This window comes from Epinephelus lanceolatus, chromosome 12 (assembly GCF_041903045.1).
Source record: "Epinephelus lanceolatus isolate andai-2023 chromosome 12, ASM4190304v1, whole genome shotgun sequence".
Classification (NCBI taxonomy): Eukaryota; Metazoa; Chordata; class Actinopteri; order Perciformes; family Serranidae; genus Epinephelus; species Epinephelus lanceolatus.
Window position 1 is genome coordinate 40,102,085 of NC_135745.1, and position 20,306 is coordinate 40,122,390.

The 20,306-nt window shown below is 40.2% G+C and overlaps 1 protein-coding gene across 1 annotated transcript; it reads right to left on the minus strand.

Annotated features, from left to right (window-relative positions):
- Positions 1–893: 893 nt before the first annotated feature.
- Positions 894–18,564, minus strand: npc1 (Niemann-Pick disease, type C1). Its single transcript, XM_033651026.2, has 25 exons — positions 18,399–18,564; positions 15,446–15,574; positions 15,190–15,296; positions 14,738–14,883; positions 14,316–14,483; positions 13,943–14,192; positions 13,744–13,826; positions 13,218–13,588; positions 12,804–13,030; positions 11,622–11,722; positions 11,055–11,157; positions 10,769–10,958; positions 10,071–10,253; positions 9,791–9,905; positions 9,470–9,597; positions 8,976–9,110; positions 8,289–8,378; positions 7,908–8,098; positions 6,954–7,069; positions 6,072–6,201; positions 5,737–5,922; positions 5,099–5,330; positions 4,216–4,329; positions 3,086–3,248; positions 894–2,992 (listed from the first exon to the last, which is right to left on the minus strand). Exons 1-25 carry the CDS (start codon positions 18,474–18,476, stop codon positions 2,910–2,912), a joined length of 3,819 nt encoding a protein of 1,272 aa, XP_033506917.1. The 5' UTR covers positions 18,477–18,564; the 3' UTR covers positions 894–2,909.
- Positions 18,565–20,306: the final 1,742 nt, after the last annotated feature.

The window sequence follows — 20,306 nt, forward strand, 5'->3', positions numbered from 1 at the left end:
TCAATTATGTGTTTTTGGACGTTTGAATCTGGGGCGCCATCAGCCTCCATTAGGTGGAGTTGTGTTGCTACCTCCTCTCCCCTTGGATCTCCGTAAGTGATGTGAGGACTCTGAAACTTCACCTGAGCCTCCCTCGGCATATGGGTGAGTAGATAATGGCTGAATTTTCATTTTTGGATGCACTATCCCTTTAACAGTCCCTGTCCTGAAGTAGTAAGACAGCACATTTCTAAAAGATATGTTTGGACTGGTAGAAAATATTTCTGCACACTTATAGCTATGCAGTGTCTCACAGATGTTAACCTACCAGTTTGAACTTACTGATGTTTCCAGCACCTTGCCAAAACCAAGCTGGGTGGAGCTGTGGTTGTTCTGCATCAAAAGATATGTTTAAAATTTTCTGTTAGTTGTTCATCTACCAGTGATTATAGCACATGTGCATCTCAAGAGAGCTCAATATTTTTAAGGACTAACCCATCACTTAAAAACAGGGTCTGTTCGCTGCAGTAGTTGTGTGCTGTGATGGTTTAGTAAGTGTGAAGAGGAGGTTACTCTAGAATAGGGAACCTGTGTGGGTTAGTAAGTGTCATAAGTGTAGTTATAAACAAGACTTCACTTTAGAATGAGGAACATGGTCTGAGTTACACTTAATGTCATTTGGTGTTTCGCTACACAAGAGTAGATCAGATCTATTAAGTGTTAGTAATGAATGGTTGTCTGTCTCTCTGTGTCAGCTCTGTCCAGGGTGTACCCCGCCTCTCGCCCACTGTCAGCTAGGATAGGCTCCAGCCCCCCCTGCGACCCCCTAACAGGATAAACTGTTACAGAAAATGAATGAATGAATGAATGAATGAATGATATTAAGTGTTGCCAAAGAACCAGGCTCCACCGCACACTTTTCTGCGAACCATTTAATGTGTTAAAATTGTTAAAAACTAAAGTCTTCCATTGCTTGGCTTAGTCTCTTTTCCCACAGTCATATTCTTCAGCGTCAGGGATGATTTGTCCACGTCAATGCACAGCACTGTTAACAAGCACAATTCTCTGTTATTCATGTTACAACTCTGTCAGTCTGTTGGTCAAACATTTCTCACATCCAGGATTAAGTTGTTCATCGACACAATTCTGTCTTACAACCAAAAAATACAATAAAATACTGCATTGTGGGAAACAAATCACACCGAAAAACTAAAAACAAGGAATGGTACTGTTCCTTTTTATACACAAATGTTAACATCCTCTTCCACTGATGTCACAACCTGATTCAAATGAAAGCAGTGGGAGCACACCGCCTGGTGAGTGATCATCTCGACTACAGCTACAGCCTCAGACATGCTGAAGTGCAGGTGATGCAAGTGAACACTGTCCTGCTTCTTTTTTGGATTTCCTTCAAAGCAAAGTGATTTCTTTGCTTGCAACGTCACTAGAAGGGGTTTTTAAGACAGTTATGCATGGTTACAAAATTTTAATAGTTAACAAAATAAAAATAATAACTTAAATGTGGAATGAAAAACTCAAGACTGTACCATTATCCAGTTATTCTACAGTATTCTAGATGACAAAGGAATAAATCAAATGAGTCCTGTGTAAGCTATTTACAATTCAATGTAAAGCTTAGTCTCTTAATGCAACAAATGTTCTGTTCAGTAACTGCAAAATATCTCATTTACACCTCAGTGTAAAACTGTTATTAGCATTACGGCGCCCTTTACACCTGGCATCAACGCGTATCCTCAGGGTTTTTTGTTTTGTTTTATAAAAGCACCCAAAGGGGACAAACAATCTAGTCATGCAAACACTTCAAAAGGACACTTTAAGATACATTATTTAGCTCTAAAATGAAATGTTGCACCGGATCGTGTAATTAGCTTCCAATGTGGAAATAAAAGTCAAGGCAGGATGCAGTTCGGAGAGCAACAACACTTAAGAGTTTAGTGTGCACGTGTACTTGCACTGTTTTGTTTTATATTCTGATTTTTGAATGAAACAATGACTGTGAGGTTTCAGCTCTGAGGTTATCAACATGCACAGTCAAGTAGAAATTGTAGAGGAATTATATGTATACTCCCAAAAGTAAAAGCGGCTTCAATTCCTCGTCTCATCTCTCAACATGGGTGTAAACACGCCCAACAATCCTTTGAGCTGAAAGACAGCACTTAAACTTCAAATATTTCAAATCCAGTTTGCAGAAGTTGAGACATTACTGCCTCACAGGAGATGCATTATTGCTAGGTGAAAATGGTAGCACTAGCCGGCCTGTTTTACAATACAGTTTGCAGACACCCCCCCCGGATGTGATTCATGTTAATGCCAGGTATTATGAGGGCCCATGATATCATTATTGTTATCTGTGTGCCATGTTCCAGTCAATAGATGATTCATCATATCAGAGAGTTCTACAAAAGTCCCACGTAAGTAAACGTTTCAAAATAATTTCCTTTCACACATTTTTTTCCTGGTATATATTTAAAAAACATGAAAAAACTGACCAGTTTTACCCATTTGACTTTTCCCAAATCAGAATCGCTCATAGCATATGAAACTGAGAGTTTGTCTGTAAACTGATGCTGGGGGTGGTGTTTCTCCTACTTCCACACTGTCAAAGTGGCGTTTTGTCTCAGTGGTATGTCACTCATGTTTCAAATGCTGCAGTCGGGCTTGTTCTGTAGTGTGAGGAGGAGGAATGGCGGGGGGTCCAAAGTCTTCTGAGGAAAATCTATGAGCTTGCAGTCGGACAAGGCCTCTGGCACTCCTCTTCCCATGTATATTCCTGAGTTAAACACGTGTATAGTAGTGGCAATGATGATGATGATGATGAGTGTGTCAGTAATCACAGAAACGGCTTGCGCTCACGCCCACACAGTCCCTTTCAGACAAAGAGTTCATTGTTCATGGTCCCAAACAGCCTGCTAGTAGTTGAGGAGGCGCTCCCTTTCTGTACCAGCGTAGCGCTTGTTAGCAGCAAACACCTTTGCCTTGTTCACTGAGGGACCTGTGAAAAAAAGTCACAATATATTAGACTTAATTTAAAATTCAATCTGTGCATAAATCATGTTGTTTCCTTAAAACCTGTGACATTACTGACCGATATAACTGAGCAGTACAGGGAGGAAGATGAGGCCGTGCGTGGCCCCGAGCAAGACTATGGCCAAGTACATCCTGAAGTAGAAGACCTGGAAGATCTGCGACTTGGAAAGTGCCAGGATTAGGATGCCTCCGAACTTTGTTAATGTGATCCCACTGAATACCTGCGAAAAGGAAACGGTGTCATTAAATGTCGTGTGATGTGATGGTGACCAAAATAAGAATGAATGTTTAGAGAAGCCAAATTATTTTACAACTGATTTTATGTCAAGTTAATTAGGTTTTCCCTGTAAAACATTGATTTATCCTGCCCTACAAGCTCACTGATTTATCCTGCCCTACAAGCTCACTGACTATGTTTACAAGCACAAAATATTCAGTTTTTTATCCGTATTCCAAAGAAAGACAATATTTACATGGTTAATGACAATAAAATTCCACTAAAATTACCGTTAACATACAGCCATGCTACTCCAATTAGCGCACAATGTCGTTTATCATGTCAAAATATGGAAATTTGCTTCTTTGCATCAAAATAAGATTCTTTTTAAAGTTTTGCAGCTGTGCTGAACACAGCTTCCCTCTTTCATTCCTTCAACACCTTCTTGAAAAAGTCAGCGTTGCAATATATTTTTGCACATCCAAAAACCTGTTCATACCAGGTCTTTGAAAGTGTTTATAACTGGGTGTGTTTCTCCTTCTGACCAGAAATGTGGGCTTTACTTTTGGGCATGCATCTCTACCCAACCGCCTTGTTGTCTAGTTGGTTCGTGTACACGGTATCCATGACAGTGCACAGAGCTGACTGTAAACAGGAAAGAGGCTGTGTGTCGTAAACTGCGGTAAAAACCTCAACTGAGACACGTTTTCCGAATGCGCTGTACACATGCTCAAAGAACGCTCCTAAAACCCAAATAACACCAGCGTATCCCACATGTCTTAATCAGGAAATGCTACACTTGGAATAAGGCTTCATTTGAAATATCCAATTTGGAAAATGGCCATACTCAGAATAATAGAGAAATATTTGTGTGCTTGTGTATCCACATTACAAACATGCAAACATTTATCTCCAATTCCAAAAGCTTACTTCTATTGAGAAAGGTAAGTAAGAAGTAAAGTGAGACTCACAGAGCTGCCCATGTGAGCCAGGGCCTCCTCAGCCCGCTCCACTCTGTTCTTCTTCACACTGATGGAAAAAGCTCGTACGATATGACTGCAGAACTCCACCGAGATACCACAGCACTGCAGCAGGGGACAGGGAACAAGTCGGCACCAACACATGGAAATGTTAGAATTGTTGTGTTGTCTCGAAATAAATATATATAACCGAGATCAAGGACAAGTTGTTAACAGTGAGAAAAAGAAAGTTCGTAAGAGGTGACATCAGGGGACATGGTGACATCGCTAGAACAAAATACCTCAGGGTACAAAACCTGAGGGGTCAGACGACCAGACAGACCATAAACAAGTCCTGAGTTTAAAGGCACAGTCTGTCAAACACCATTAATATTCTATACACAATAGTGTGCAAGCTGTCACTCTCAAAATACAGATATAATACTATGCAACAGCTAAGCTCAGTGACGAATGTCTTTTATATCTATATATGATCGATTAATTTACTTTTAATATATGTCTCAATATACCTAGAAGTTATAGGAGCAAAAAAGCTAATCAAGCCTTTACAAAGTTATAATTTGAAAGTGAAAGAAAATGAACAGTCACCTTTATTTTTACTTTAAAAGTAACTGGTTTCTGTACCATGCTGAAACGTTTTAGTGATGCTGCCATGTTCCCAGACTGAAGACATTAAACTGGCATGTAAAAAGTTGTCATACCTGATATAAACAATGGCTAAAACTTAAAAAATGAATGCCGTGAAAAGCTGAAACCGTCTGTATCAATTCAAGAGATGTTTTCTTTACATAAATCTTGTTTTATTCACATTATTATTCAGGTCTTCCACCCCATCAAGGTGTAAATGTTCCGTGTGTTTCATGCTGCTTCTCACCATGACCAGGTTCACAAGGGACACTGCGTTGAGGCTGATGTTCCACAGCCACATGACACCGAACATGTTGACCAGGATCATGGCGATGGTAATGCTCACAACCAAAGCTGACCACAGCTCGAAGCCCAACAACACCGTCGTCACCACAAATATGGCCCCCAGCGACACGCTCAGGTTCAGAGCTGTGTCGTACGCGATGGTGAGGTACTGCTCGTAGAACACGTAGAAGACGCTGTAAAGGAGGAAAATATGTTTTAGAAAAAAACATCATGTGGCCAGTTTATACTATATACTATGATTATTTTTTATTTTTACTGTAGTGGTCACATGACCCCTGTTATATAGGATACAAGGTCAGGAAGATTATTTCAGGACTCAAGGTTGAACATCAGCTATATAGCCCTTTATAATGTTTTCTTTGCTGTTTGCTTATCCATGACCTACTTATCAACCCCTCACCCAACACCCTTGAACACTGACTTCAAAACAAGCAGTTAGTATTTCATCACAGACTCAAACAGAAACCTTAAAGCAGTGGGTGCAGCTGAAACACCTTGTTCCTGTCACAAATGATGATGATGTAATTTATACAGAATGTACTGCAGAGGTGAGAGCACTACATGTACAACAGGACCGACCTGTAGGCAAACACCTTGTGGTCCACGGCCTGACTGATATTTTCCGCCAGGATTCGGGCCATTTTCAAAGCGTGTATGTAGTCTGGGGATTCTTTCATGATGGTGTGGTAAGTCATGAAGTAAGTGGCTCCCACCCCCGTGTTGTTGGGATACAGATCGACTGCTGTGGCGTAGGCTGCATGGCCGCTGGAGCATTGTGTGGGAGATAAAAAGGGAGAAAATTACCAACCACAACAATACTGGCTTACAGTGACGGGACAAAGAAACAGAAGTTAAAGTGAAAGTAGTCAGTGACATGTCATGTGTTTTCAATAAAAATACACAGAAAAAAATACCCTTTTCCACACTTGATGTTTGGATTGTCTGACAGAAACATGGGCAGAAACCGCATGAAGTCCTCTCCCTCTGGCCGCTGCTTTCCACTGGGAGTCAAAGGCCGACAGTGTAGACAAGAGGGATCTACCACTGGAAAACAACATCAGGAATTTATTCACCCATATAACCAACGGGGCTGGAAAAATATACACACTTGCTCCGAGAGAAAACTGCAAACTGAAAACAAATGACCTCAAAGTTTCACAATAACAAACAAAAAAAAAACCCTTTTAAACACTAGAACAAGGAAGAAACACTCGCAGCGCTGTGAGCCAGAAAATCAACAGTACAGGTTTTATCATATTGTATATAACTTTATTAAATACTGAATCACCGTGGCTCTTTTAATATTTTGGTAATATCATCTCCTTCCTGAAACTGCATGCAGATGAATTGTCTAATGCAATTTATGTGGTCAAGGAACTATGCCATTTGATTGTTTCTCCCTTTCTCTTTCATTCACTTCCCACTTCCTCAAATCATCTCTCACTGACACTCAGGTGACTCTTAACTGTACACAAGTCATTTTATTAACCAGGGAAATGTTAATAAGGAAATACCTCAATTTGCTGCATTAATCATCACACCAACAATTTGGTTTTTGAAATCTTAAATAAGTTTGCACAAGTCATTCATATACCCGACTTGAAGTTCTGCAAAGCACAATGCACATTACTTGAACAATAATAACATTGTTGTGGTTTTGCCCTTAAACCCTTTGTTTCACTGCATTGTGCATGAAAACCTGGCAAAAACGCTGAACTTGTGTCAAACAGCAGTTTGTGACACCAGGATCACGAGACAAGGGTTCAAAGCATGTTGACATTAGATAAAAATGTTACCCGAGGCATTGCAGAAAGCCCCCGTGGCGTTGTAGTATCGACAGCAGGTGGACTGCGGTTTCACCCAGTCAAAGTAGTCGTCGAGCCAAGAGGACGGCGTGAAAGCTATGGTTGTGCTGGAAGCAAAAGGAAACGAGAAATTGAACAGATCATATAACCACAGATTAGATTAGAAATACTTGAGTCTTTTCATGACCTTCACCTGATCTGAACTCCCAAGTATTCAAGTTGTGGTGTGTCTGACTGACGTTTAATGTCATTAAAATGAAACATATTTCACACAGGTTGTCAGAAACTTGATGTAGCTCATTTGTTGTTTTTATCAGGGCTGCACCAAAAAGTTGGAAGCTTTGAGGTTTTGTTCATAACGTGTAAATCTAAATTCAAATGCTGCACAGCTTTTTTTCAGTAAAGATTAGGCTACATTAATATTATAAGCATTACATGTGGAATTTGATTCCAGCGCTGGCTGCGTAGGATTGTTCTGACCTGTGTGATCCAAACATTTCTGGTAACTCTGGAGAGTTGTAAAGCCCAAAAATCAAAGTTTATTAAAAGGACAGATAGATGTAATCATTTCCAAAATTCAAAGCATGTTTTTATCTGATGAAATATTCTGCTTCAGTCCATATTTGTTTGTGTTAAGCCTTTCAAAAACAACAATTAAACAGCAGTTTGCTCTCCAGCTTGCTGCACAAAGGAAAGCTCGCACTTGTACGGATGGGGCAGTCCAGCAGCAATTTAACAGCACCCAACAGAAACTACATTTTTATAACTACAATATTTAACGTGATGAGGAACGCGATTTAATGTCGCTTTTTCAGAAAACCTCAATGGAAGCTTGAAATGTAAGAAAAATGACACTGGGTACAGCTCTAGTTTTTATCTTCAATGCAAATTTTGTCTTGTGCGATCAATCATTTGTGATGTAATGTGTTCACATCTCAGACTTACTAGTTGCTGATGAGCGAGGCGCCGTAGACCTGCTGGACTAGAGAGTCATTGTTGCAGCCCACTCCTCCACACAAAACATTCTGGCCCTCTGGAGTGCTGTAGTTCAAACCGTCCTCTACCACAAAGTACACTGGAGCTCCGGTGTGGAGATACATGCTCAGGTTCTTGAAGTAGTCCAGCACGTACGAGTCCTAGATGGAGATTTTCAAAATAGACTTCCATGAGTACAGAAAGCAAACCAAGGCTGTTAATCATGTTGTATGGAGAAGACTTCCAAAAAAATGTTATGTCACAGAAATTCAAATGATTGATGAGCTAGCGCTGGCAATCCCTGAACACACAGTTATACAGCTACAGTTATTGAAAGCTTTGAACACTTACATCAGGCATGGAGAGTTTCTGGTCCAGTCCGATCTCTACTTTGTTCACCACAGCAATACTGAAGGAGAGGATTCCTACAAACACCGCCACCTAAACAAGTGAGATGAAAAGAAAAACATAATCATCGTATAGTCAACAAGCATTATATTCTACTCAATGAAGCATGAGTCCAACAAAATCAACACACTATATTAACACTGTAAAGCCCTCACTTGTTATTGTGCGCTTTATTTCAGGGCTGATCTCTAACCTTCTATAGGCTCAGTCATTGGTACTTGTTCATTTATAAAGCCAGTCTGGGTAATCACCCATCATATATCTGACTGTAGGTACAGTCTGAGATCACAGGATGTAATCTGAGTCAGACTGAGATGGGAAAGAAAGGTTTTATGTGCTCTGCTTGTCTTACTGAGAATAGCCTTCAAAAAGACTTAATAATAACAGAACTGGTCTCTCTTCCTCACTTTAAAGGTCTTATAAGTACAATGGTGAATGAATTGGTTCGTACTTGTCACTGTTTGTCTGTATTTTAATATGTCAACTTTTAATGCATATCTTTTTTTTGTGGTTATTGTTGTTTGTCTGTAACTTTTTTATGCTACTGTCCCGACCAGGTCTCCCTTGTTGCCTTACCTGATTAAATACGAGTTAAGTAAAATAAAATACAAGTGTCACTGTAGCACTTACTATGATCGGTCTCATCCACTCTTTGAGGATGAACGGGGCAAAGATTTTCTTGAAAAAACAGAAGAGTAGGCTGTCCGTCTTTGTTTCCTGGCCGTCCGAGAGCTTCACGCAGCAACAGATGTCAAGTCGATTCCCCTTTTAAACACAACAGCACAGCGTTTGACAAGTTAACGAAGTCTGTAGCTGATGTGAAGGTTGAATCATGTGTTGAATGAGAGTGAATGTGTCACTGAAGCCCAAGAGCAACTTTTCAACAATCACTGCACTGGCTGATTACAAAGCTTTGCAAACAGTGAACCAGTGAGGAGGAGCAATCAGGTAAATTAGCTGGTGTAGAGATAAGTAGGATTAACACTCAGTCACATATTTGTACAGCATTAAGTTGGGGCTGTTGATCTGTAGGAAATCCTACAATACGTGAACTTCCCAATCAGCCATGTGTAACCTCTCTGCTATCATCATTTATGTCACTACCATTTCCCCCAGTGTCTCACCTCCTGTCGTCTGGCGTCCAAGCCGAGCAAGCTGACAAAGCAACTGATCTGCAACAGGAAATCAATAAAAACAGCCAAGCCAGCAAACAGAGAGAACGTCCTCACTGCGGGCATGTTGGACAGGGCTCCTGCAGAAGAAAAAGTCAATAGTGTAATCAGCATGTGACTCACCAGGAGACTATGGCACTTTTTGTAGCAACTATGTCAATCCTGTCCACAAAAAAAATCTTTCTACGATTTTTTTTTTTGCAATTTAAGGTGTCATATTATCATTTAGAATAGTATCTGTGAACATATGGGGTTTATTAATTTGTATTTTACCCAGAAAGAAGGCCACTGTCTCTGAGAAGGAGGAGAGGAACATGCTGGGGGCTACGTCTCCAAGAATACGACCAATCTGCTGGTGAAGTTCCTCGTGGGGTATCCGCTCATCCCTCTGTTCAGAAATACAAACAGCGGGTTTATCAGGGTTTTTTGGCAGTGTGCAAAAAAAGGTAAGATTTCTTTTTAAAAGGAGACCAGCATACAAGAAGACCAGCACCACTGACAAATTAATGGGTAATTACAGAACAGTTTAATGGACTCAGGTTGCTGAGGTTACCTGATATGTCTGTACTATGATAAAGATGTTGTCCACTCCAACAGCCAGCACGAGGAAAGGAATGACCTCAATCACAATGAGGGTGAGGGGCACGCCAAAATAGCTGAAGATCCCCAGTGAGGAGGACACAGAGCCGAGCACAATCAGGATACCTGCTATACCCAGAGAAATCTTTGAGTCCACCTGAAAAAAGATAGAGGATCAGTCATGTTCATTCCTTTGGCTGCTCCTTTTTACGCTTGAGTAGCAGGAAGTTGTCAAACATGTCGAACTAGTTCTGTTGAACCATAGCATTTTGTCAAGTTGTCATGTTGTTGTCCAAGCTCATAATCATTACATTAAATCGGGAACTGCCACTCCCCAAGTGTAACTACTGCAAAGTTGGGCTATAAAGTTCGACACATGAAGAAGTATAAAACTTCCTGGTCACAAAAATCAGACACGTTAAGGATCAAAATCAAATTCAGTCCATTGCCTGTTATTTCATTTTCATTTTTGACTTGAGCATAAAATCAAAGTGCAAAAAACAGGGCATTGTGATGAGCTGGATTTATAAATGACTAACAAGATAATGCATCTGTTTTTCATTTTCTGATTTTGGATTCCTTCTCAACTGAATATAAGAAGACCAAATGATACATAAATTGTTCTGGTAACGGACACATAAGAGCTAAAAAATAAGTGCTTAGTTCTCTCACCATCACTCTCCTGAAGCTGTGGATGTGACCGAGGGCCAAGGAGATGTAGATGAACATAATGGCATAACTGACTACGACGGTGCTGATGTCACTTTCGCTCTCTCTGTCTATTTCATCTTCAATACTCCTCTCGGCACTAAAGGCTATGGTCAGGTTGGGGTTTTTGAAGTTCTTCATGAAGCTGATGAATCTGAAATGCACACAAAAAATACATTAAGTAAATGAAGACACCATGACAGTGACTTTTGCAACTCTAATGAATTTTAGAAACAGGTAGTTGTCTCACTCCTTCTCCCACGCCAGAGCTTTGCCGAGCCGGGCTGAGTCGTTTAGGTAGTTGTTGAGTGGGAAGGTGATCACTAGCGCAGTGGCATTGTTGTAGTTGGTTTCTGTGATGCAGGGAAAAGACACATTAGTTGTTAAGATCACTGAAACAATTTTCAGTCATCAACCACATGAATAATGATTACTGAACTGGCAGTAATGGGTGATCATTCCTTTTGATGGAGGAACGAAAGCAGCACAGATAAAAACATGTCTGCCTCTTAGATAAAGGGTTGTGGCTGGTTGCTATGGCAACTTTCATGATAATCAGAGGAAGTGGTGGACTTTTTTTCTTCTTCTTGATTTTATCCATATTATCAAACACACACTTGTAACCTGACTGCTACACAAAAGTGATCATATTGCAAATACTGCGCTGGGCTGAGTTCAGTGACCATAACAGCTTTTTTCCATTGTGCAATAAAATAATCAACAGAGAGGCTGTAAACAGATCATTTAACTGCTGTAAATATAAAAACTACCACTGTTTCCTAGTTCACTGCCCTCTCAAAGTGTTAATCCAGCTCACCATCGTAACCCCCGAGGGCCAGCCATGGGAAGACAGGGCCACCAAAGGTGCCTAAACACGGGTCGTGGAGGAGTGTGGTGTCATTGAGGGATGCTGGTGCACTGTGGAAGAAAGAAAACAACAAACAAAAAACAGTCATCATTAGTTTAGCCGGTCATCAGTACTGGTTTTGCCACTATAACAGGCAGAGATATAGAAGATATAGAATAACTGATAAAGAACTGCTGTGTGAAAACCAATGAGGAAGTCTGATTGTGCTATTTCAAGAAGACACACACAACAGTTCTCAGAAAATGCAGAAGCCAGAGTCTGAGTAAAATAGATTCTCGTGAGCTGCAGGTGTTCGATTTCGACACTGATGTATTCTCCAGAAGTTCTGAGTCTTTAATTATGGCAACATTTCCTAAACCTGCCAACCATACACTGGAAGACTTTGAGAAGACTAAAGTCAGGCACCCTCTCACATCTATAGACAACATGAGCTTTAAGTCACACACTATAACATTTCCCAAAGATTGGGGGCATGACTACAACTAGATTCCTTTTGAGGTTATTTCTCATCCTGCTCCTGGTGGAAAATATTACGCCAAACTTTCTTTAAGAAATATTACATATTAAAATTTCTTTGTATGTCTGAAAAAATGGCATCATTACAATCTATCAAAGATCCCTCATTAAAACAAGTGCTGGTTACTGGATCAGATAGATGCCAAATTGAACACTGACTCCTGCTCACTTCACAACTCCACCAGTTTCTCCTCCCTTTCCACATTCCAAGCAAACCGAGACTTGTTCACGTTCTTGTGCCTCCCTGGAGTGGAATCCCCTCTATGTTTACTGTCTACCTCGTTTGCTGCTTCCTGTTTCCTGTTAGACTAAAAACCTATAATATTATTGACAGTTTGATTTTGTGGGAATGTCAAGATGAGAAAAAGACTCACATAAGACAGCTCGGACTGAGTTTTACGACCGCCTTCCACCAAACATTGTATGCGCACCAACTGAGGTAAAACTCATGATTTTATTCCGACATCGGAAATGTGTCTGTGATAGTGAAACCGCTTGAAATGTGATTTGGCATAAGGCCAGCATAAGACAAGTTTGAGACCATATGAGCGCTAACTTCTTGGTTAACTTTTGAATTTTTTAAAAAAGAAAAAGAACCATATTCAGAAAAATCACCTGACACAGTAGAGGAAGTGGCTGTGATAGTCAGCGTAGACAAAGAAATCGTCTCCTATGCTGTGGTCCAGCACAGCATGGCTGTTCTGAAAGTAGTTGAGGACACTCAAGATGGTACAGTTGCTATTATACGGGGCCAGTGGAGCCAAGCAGATGTCCTTCAGAGTGACGTTTTCGCCCTTGTATGTGGCTACAATGCTTTCGATGTCAAGCTGCAGATCCAGCACCTGGTTGGTTAATGGTGGAAAAAAGAAAAGGAAAGGAGAACTAATAAACCACAGATCTAGAGTTGCAGCTGCTCTTTACATGCAAAGTTTGGATCCAATCTTGTGACAGAAACAATACTTCTATATACAAAACACACAAAAGACTGCTACTGATCCATCTTCAGAATCGACTCTTCCACTAACCCACCTGGTGCAGGATGTCTTTGTCCAGTATGGCTCCAAATGGCACATCAGATCCTCCAAAGTATGGGGAGTAGATGAACGTTTCATTGAGTGGAGTGGTTATGATGAGCTGCACATTTCTAAAGAAGGGTCCAAAGTGGCTGTCAAAGTAGTCCTTCTCTTGACGAGCCTGGCTGGTGGGAGCCGACCACAGCTCAACAGGGTCTGTGGTGATGCGCATGTAGACCAGGCCACCAGAGGCGGCGACCACAAGTATCAGGCTGCCCAGTATGACCACAGAGGGATGCAGCACACAGAAGGAACCCCAGGAGCTGAAGAGGATCCGCAGAGCATTCTCGAATTGTTCGCCTAACTTTTCACAGCATGATGCATTCACTAAGAAGGGAGAAACACTGGGAGTTAGCTTAAGTCACGCAGCAATGACACAACAATGTTATTACATGTAGTACACCTAAAGATCAATGCAATTAGTGGCACAACAAACAGTAAAGACAGATGACAATGTCACTTGTTATCAGGCTTTACAATACCTTGGTCTGGATTATCACTGTTGAGAGACAGTGGGTTATTACTGTCCAATATGGGGCCATACTCAGACATGATGGTCCGTTTCCTGTTTGCACAAAGAACCACACAAGCCAGTCAATATTAACTTCTACAACAAGCTTCAAATTCAAACACACAAATTATACCAGAACACACCACACGCAAAAGAAATTGCTCGTTTACCTGTAACACCAAGCCCCCAGGACAGCTCCGACAAAGATAAGCAAGAAGGCAGTATAAGAGATCCACATGATGACAGTCATGGCATCGACACCAAGGATTGTCCAGGGAGGGGGGAGAGGGGGAGGTACAGGTTTGGGGCCACAGGCCTTTGCGCAGTCCTGACAGGAGCAGGGACCTGAACCGTCCTCCAGGCCCTCTGTACAGGCATAAGTCTTGTTGTTCATGGGAGTGTAACCAGACACCGGGACATCTAGAGAAAAGAAGGAGCATAATAAAGCATGGTGTATTAACAATACGAACATTTATTCAACTCACATAAAGGAAGAGCAGGGATATTTTTCTGCAGTTGGATCATGAGGACAAAATGATTTACCTGAGAATATTGGAATGATAGGAAAGGGAGTCTGTCCATTGTTAATATCGAACATATACTGGATCCAGTTGGTGGCATTGCAGGCAGATGCATCCTTCCCACACAGCAGTGATAAGGCCTTCACGTTGCTGGATGGTGCCTGGACGTCCTTGCAGGCATTGTACATGGCTGAAAAGTCCAGTTTGATTATTTTAGGGCAAAACTCAAGATTACAATGACAATAAATTGCCTATCCCCAATTTTATTGAACCAAACATGCAACAGTTATGACTGTTAGTCACCCCGAGAATTACACAACCAGGAGCATGACTTCATGTTTAAGTAGGAACTGATGAAGTTTACTCTGCTGATGTGACATGCTGTCAATGAATGATGGTGAAGCTGTTTTTCATATCTAAATAAACATCCAGCTGTAACCTCACCGTTAGTAAATGTCTGTCCAATATAGTACTGCACTTCCTTCACATTGGTCCCATTGATCTCGGTGGCATTCACAAACTGACCCTGGTGGGGGCTGCATGTCAGCTCACAGAAGAGGTTCATCAGGTTGAAGAAACAGGCGGGACACCTGCACACACACACATGCAGTGAGTGTGAGAAGCAAGGAAAGGGGTCATTGCATAACTTACAGAATAACAAAAGAAGTTTACAAGTGTCTAACAGTTGCTCAGAGGAAAAACAAGGCAATAACAAATGCAGTGAAGTCATTTGGCCTGTGAGCCAGTCAAACAACATTTAAGCAGCACATATACTGAGAAGATTCAAAAGGGTAGATACTCCTATTCTTTGTGCTCAGATATCACAGAGGTAATGAGAATGCCCCTCCAAGCATGTCATGTGCGTCGTTAGTTAATGTTGTAACTGCAGTGCATACCGAGACAGGAACTGAAGGGGCAGCTGGAGACTCCCTTTGAGAGTGCGCAACTGGTCAGTGTTACAGCAGAGGCTTCGGTTTCCATAGTCGTATCCAGGACAAAGCTCCTGCGTGTCAACACAGAAAGGATGACTTCACTTTGATACACTTATGTCAGTTTCTTCTGCAGTGGAAAGCAGAAGTATACCGTAGAAGATCGGTTTGAGCATCAAATGTCATCAATAACGGGACAAAAGCATCAAGATACTGTACGTACCGTGAGAAGTTCATAACCCTCAGTCTCCAGCGCGCGGGGAGGACCAGTGTAGTTGCAGTTATATTTTTTTGTGGGCACCTTTTCAGAAGGCCCACACTCACCATACCACACGCAATGCTGGGCCTCAACCTGACAGACAGACAGCGAAACACAGTGAACATTTGTGCAGTGTGTTCATAAAGCAAATTTGTTACAGTATGTTGTTGCTTCATTCAGTATATCTATTTTTGCAGAGTGTGAAGCTTTTTACTGATAGAAGCCTGCTTTTATTTTTATCTAGTGAGGACATGAACACTGTCTTGCCAACAAATCAAAGACAAAGCACACTGAGAGTTCTTTTAAAGGCTACGGCAGACCACGTGATTTCGTTTTGGCTGCTCCAGAGGACTTAACAATTCTGTCCTGAGGTTAAAGCTGTACCTATGTACCTCGAGGTTTTACATTTGGCCAGGTTAAACCTCTAGGCATGACTCACTTCCTAATATCTCGTGCTTTGTACGTCTGAAAATAAAAATTTCACTTCTGCAAAAATGTTTTCTTACAGGCCTGCATTTAGAGAGTGAGCTTTATAATACAATTAAGTCACAGCAGGCAACGTCATCTTGACTAAACCCACATTCAACGTCAAGAACGAAGGCCAGAGAAAGGAGAATTGCGGTCAGATTTCTACGGCAACATAACAACATTCAACCGCTGTTGTTATGGCTACAACCAAGTTCAATTCGAGCACTTGAAACAATTGTTTTAAATCTGATATGTAAGAGAAAATACAATAACATATGATTACAATGACTACTGCTAAATGTTGCATACTACTGCAACATGTTGCTTCTGCAGTTGAAGTTTTCCACATCTGTCTATTCAGCATCAGAGCTCTCACATGTTCTCTGTTGGGAGGGGAAGTTAATTCACTTACTCCACAAACTGTTTTATGAGTAAGCACAGTGTCACACTCTGTCCTACATGCCTTGTGGGATTGAGTTCAAGGGCAGTATTTGCATGTTAGTTGGAGCCCAGTGAAGCTGCAGACTAGGCCAGTACTCTAACTACAATATTTCTCCAAAGCCAACGGTCAAGACTCAGCACTAGCTATAAGATACGTGTTTATATTAAGCAAGAACCAGAACTCTGACAGGTTCGTTTAAAGTGGTGCATAAATGTAACAGAAACCTGATGTATGAACCCACAAAAGGAAATGATACACGCACGCTTCTGTAAAATCCTTTCTGCCTATCCACTGCAGTCTGCAAATAATCAATATGTTAACTCGTACCACATTCTTGTTGCTTCAGCCAGGATGCTGATATCTTATCTTGAATCAGTAATGATTAATCACATTCAGATGTAATGTTTCAGCGTAGTTTCAAAGCAGTTGTGCTGTGCTTTACCTCATGAATATAGAGGTGCATACAGTGCAGTCAGAGGAAGCAGAGGGACTAAATGAGTGATTATCTAAATCTGATCAAATCAAATTGATGGATCAGGGACACATGTGTTCTGGTTAGCTTCTGGTTTGTTTAGAAATTACATCTTAGACTTAGACTTAGAAGACCTTTAATGTCCCTGGGGGGGATTTTGTAAACACATACATCTACTCTGTAGATACGATGACACACATAGATTACACAGACATATCACACATAAATTACATATATACACACAGAAAAATAATCTAAATAGTCTAGAACAAATAGTCTAACCAATAAAACCTTGCCCTTGCTTAAGATGCACTGCTCATTGGCTAATAATTTATATACATCACACCCCTGCCCATGCCTTGTTTAATTGTGTAATTGCCATAGGAAGACTGATGTTCTAATAATGGGGTGTCTGTATCCTCGCCCCGAGGGGAGAAGCTTAAATTCCCCTGAGAGTGGGTGGGTATTATCCATGCAGGCCTTGTCTGCCTTTTGGGTCAGCCTGGTCAGATAAAGATGGTACAGATCAGTCTGCTTCTTCCCAATGATCTTCCCACAAGTTTCCCCAGTTTGTTTCTATGGGTGACTTTAGAATGACCATACCAGCATACAATGCAATAAGCAAGAATACTCTGAATAAAAGCCTTATAAAATAAAGTCAAAATTTTGTCTTGGTCATCGTCACAAGAAATACCCTACATTTTCTGGATTGGCATCATTTATGGTGTCTTTAAATTATCCATAAAACTACAACAGAAGGTGGATCTTGTGTATTACACTTTGATGTTCAACATTAAACTAAATATGTGTTTATAATCAAGGTACATCCCAAAGATTGTGTTGTCTTATCTCATGTAATGTTTATGTATTTACTTGTTTGCGTAATATTTAATACTACTATTTTAGCTCTTATTTTTTACGCATGGACAGTCAAGTCTCGTATGCTTTGTCATTATGTCTACACTGTATGTACACTTGATAAATCCCATTAAAATAAAATAAAAGACACATTACATCTTCAAACAGTGACAGTCAAATTAAAGTAATAGCTCTTCTTGCTGTTTAACTTGCTAACGTTGCACATTCAGTGTTTTACATTCTAGTTTTGTGAGCCATTTCACACTGACTAAAACACTATTGCCCTTCTTTAAATAATATTACCCAGCTGAAATAATGTGAGGTTTCAATCCGTCAAGACATGACAGCTCGAAACTTCTTTCACCACCCGGCTCTGACTCCAGGATACAACATGTACCCGAAATGTCAAAGCTAACCTCTTATGATATCCATTTTCGGTTTCGCTAACGTTACGAGGCTGCTGCACCTTCCAAGAATTTTTGCTAGCTCTTATGTTTGAGCCACTGTTAAGCCAATTACTGATTATTCTTGCACTGGGCAAGAATAAGACGAAACCCTGAATAGCTAGCCTGTGTGTTAATTTCGCTAGCCGCCTCGGATAAACATCACAGTAGCAACAGCAGACCGAGCTGAGTCATGTTTTAGTCACGAGAACAGGGACGTTACGTGTCGCTTACCCATCGAAAATGTCCCTCTGACAGGAGTATGATGAAGAAAAGTATACATAAAATGTTTCTCCCTGGTAGGACTCCCATCCCTCTCAGTGAAAAGATCGAAACGAAGTGTCAGTCCTCATGAAGTTTCGCATTATCTTGTTTATGCTTTCTTCTTCGTCGGATTATTTGTGTGGGGCGGAGACAAACTGGCGTCTCAGTGCTGCCACCAAACGACGCTGAGGGCGCACTACACCTAAACGCCACATGAGTCTACTCTGTAATCCACTGAAAACTTCATTTGTTGATCATATTATGAGGTTTTTTTGACAGCATTCTAATATATTTATAAAATATCATACCAGACTTTTGCAGAGGAATAACTATAAAGTCCTGGATTTATTTCCATTGTTCTCTTTCAGTCCATTTACTTTGATCAAGGCAGAGCGACATTCAATGTCTGACACTATGAAACATTAACAAATGGGGACTTGAAATTAGGGACTTCGAATCACATGAATAAACATCTACAATCTTATTTTTTTGGAGGCAGACAAGTTAAAAATCGACTCTCAAAAAAATCACGTCAGAAAATACTACCACTACATGCAAACTTCACAGCATAAAAAAAGTCAAACAAAGAAAAGAAATTGAAGATAAGTACATTAAGGCAGTGGTTCCCAACTTTTTTCCTTAAGGAACCCCTTTTCTATCATTGAGTGAACTGGGAACCGCTGACTAAGTTACATCTTTTATGGATATTCAATGCCTAACAATAAAAGTACAGAACAATTGATAAACTGCACAATTAATTTTAATTTTGAGCAGAGTATGACATCGTCGTTATACAACAATTTAATATAGTTTAAATATAGTTTAGAGTAGTTAAGAAGTAATTTTGTAGTATATAGTTTATATACTGCAATACCATCACAGAAAGGAATGATATGATGAGATAAAGGCCTACTGTACTTATTTGTTTATTGAGTTTTCTTACAACCCTTGAAATCAAGAAGGCCTAACAACCTCCCCTAATGGGCTTGGGAACCCCAGGTTGGAAACCAGTGCATAGTCCAAGGAATACTGTCTGGAAGCAGTGGCCTGTAGTCTTTGCCTATTTAATTCATCTTTAATTAAATCACCAGCAAAAAGAAAACCTTACCCAGTTTAAACTTGAATCAAATATATAAGTTTACCATTTGAAATAATGCGAAAACTAGCTACTTTATGTAGAATGAAAAGATATTAAAATTTATAACAAATAAAAGAAAGATAATCATTTATTTGATTAATAATACAGACAGAAATGTACCATTTCTACAAATCTAAATATGCAAATCCAGAACATTTTATGTCTATTACCTACAGTATTAATGAGATCATCGAGGCATTGACATAATTTCCTCTTCAAAGACGAAGGCTGTTAACGATTGATGTATGTTCTTTTTCATGCAAACACATACCCCTGGTCTCTGCTGTTGATGATTTCTTTGTCTGTGTAAAGTTTTGGGAAATGGTCGGTCAAATCTGATTAAAGCACATCCAAACAGTCCTGATGAAGCAGATTAGTTGAGTATTAAACTCATAATTCTTTGAGTTCAATTGTAAATAACGGAGACAATGGGTGTTTTTTAACTCTAACTTTGATCGTTGCTGATGGAGTTACAATATATAATGTTACTAAGATGTATTTATGATCTTAAAACATGTTTTAAGGAGCTTCACACCTAAATGTTAAACTTTCTAACCTGGATCGATACCAAAAATATTGATACTACAGATACTAGGTTTTTATTTTAAACATTGATTTTAGCATCAATTGGGTAGATACCAAGAAAAGGATCAGTTTCTGTCTTGTAGTTTGTACCCATTCCTATTTCAAGATTAAAACTGTGTAAACAACCTGGCATGCAGTGGCACACACTCTTACTC

Coding starts and splice junctions, on each gene's coding strand:
- npc1 (XM_033651026.2), bottom strand. CDS start 18,476: ATGGGAGTCCTACCAGGGAGAAACATTTTATGTATACTTTTCTTCATC. Junction 9,111..9,469: donor TGGACGCCAGACGACAGGAG/GTGAGACACTGG, acceptor TGTGTTTAAAAG/GGGAATCGACTTGACATCTG. Junction 8,099..8,288: donor AGAAACTCTCCATGCCTGAT/GTAAGTGTTCAA, acceptor ATCTCCATCTAG/GACTCGTACGTGCTGGACTA.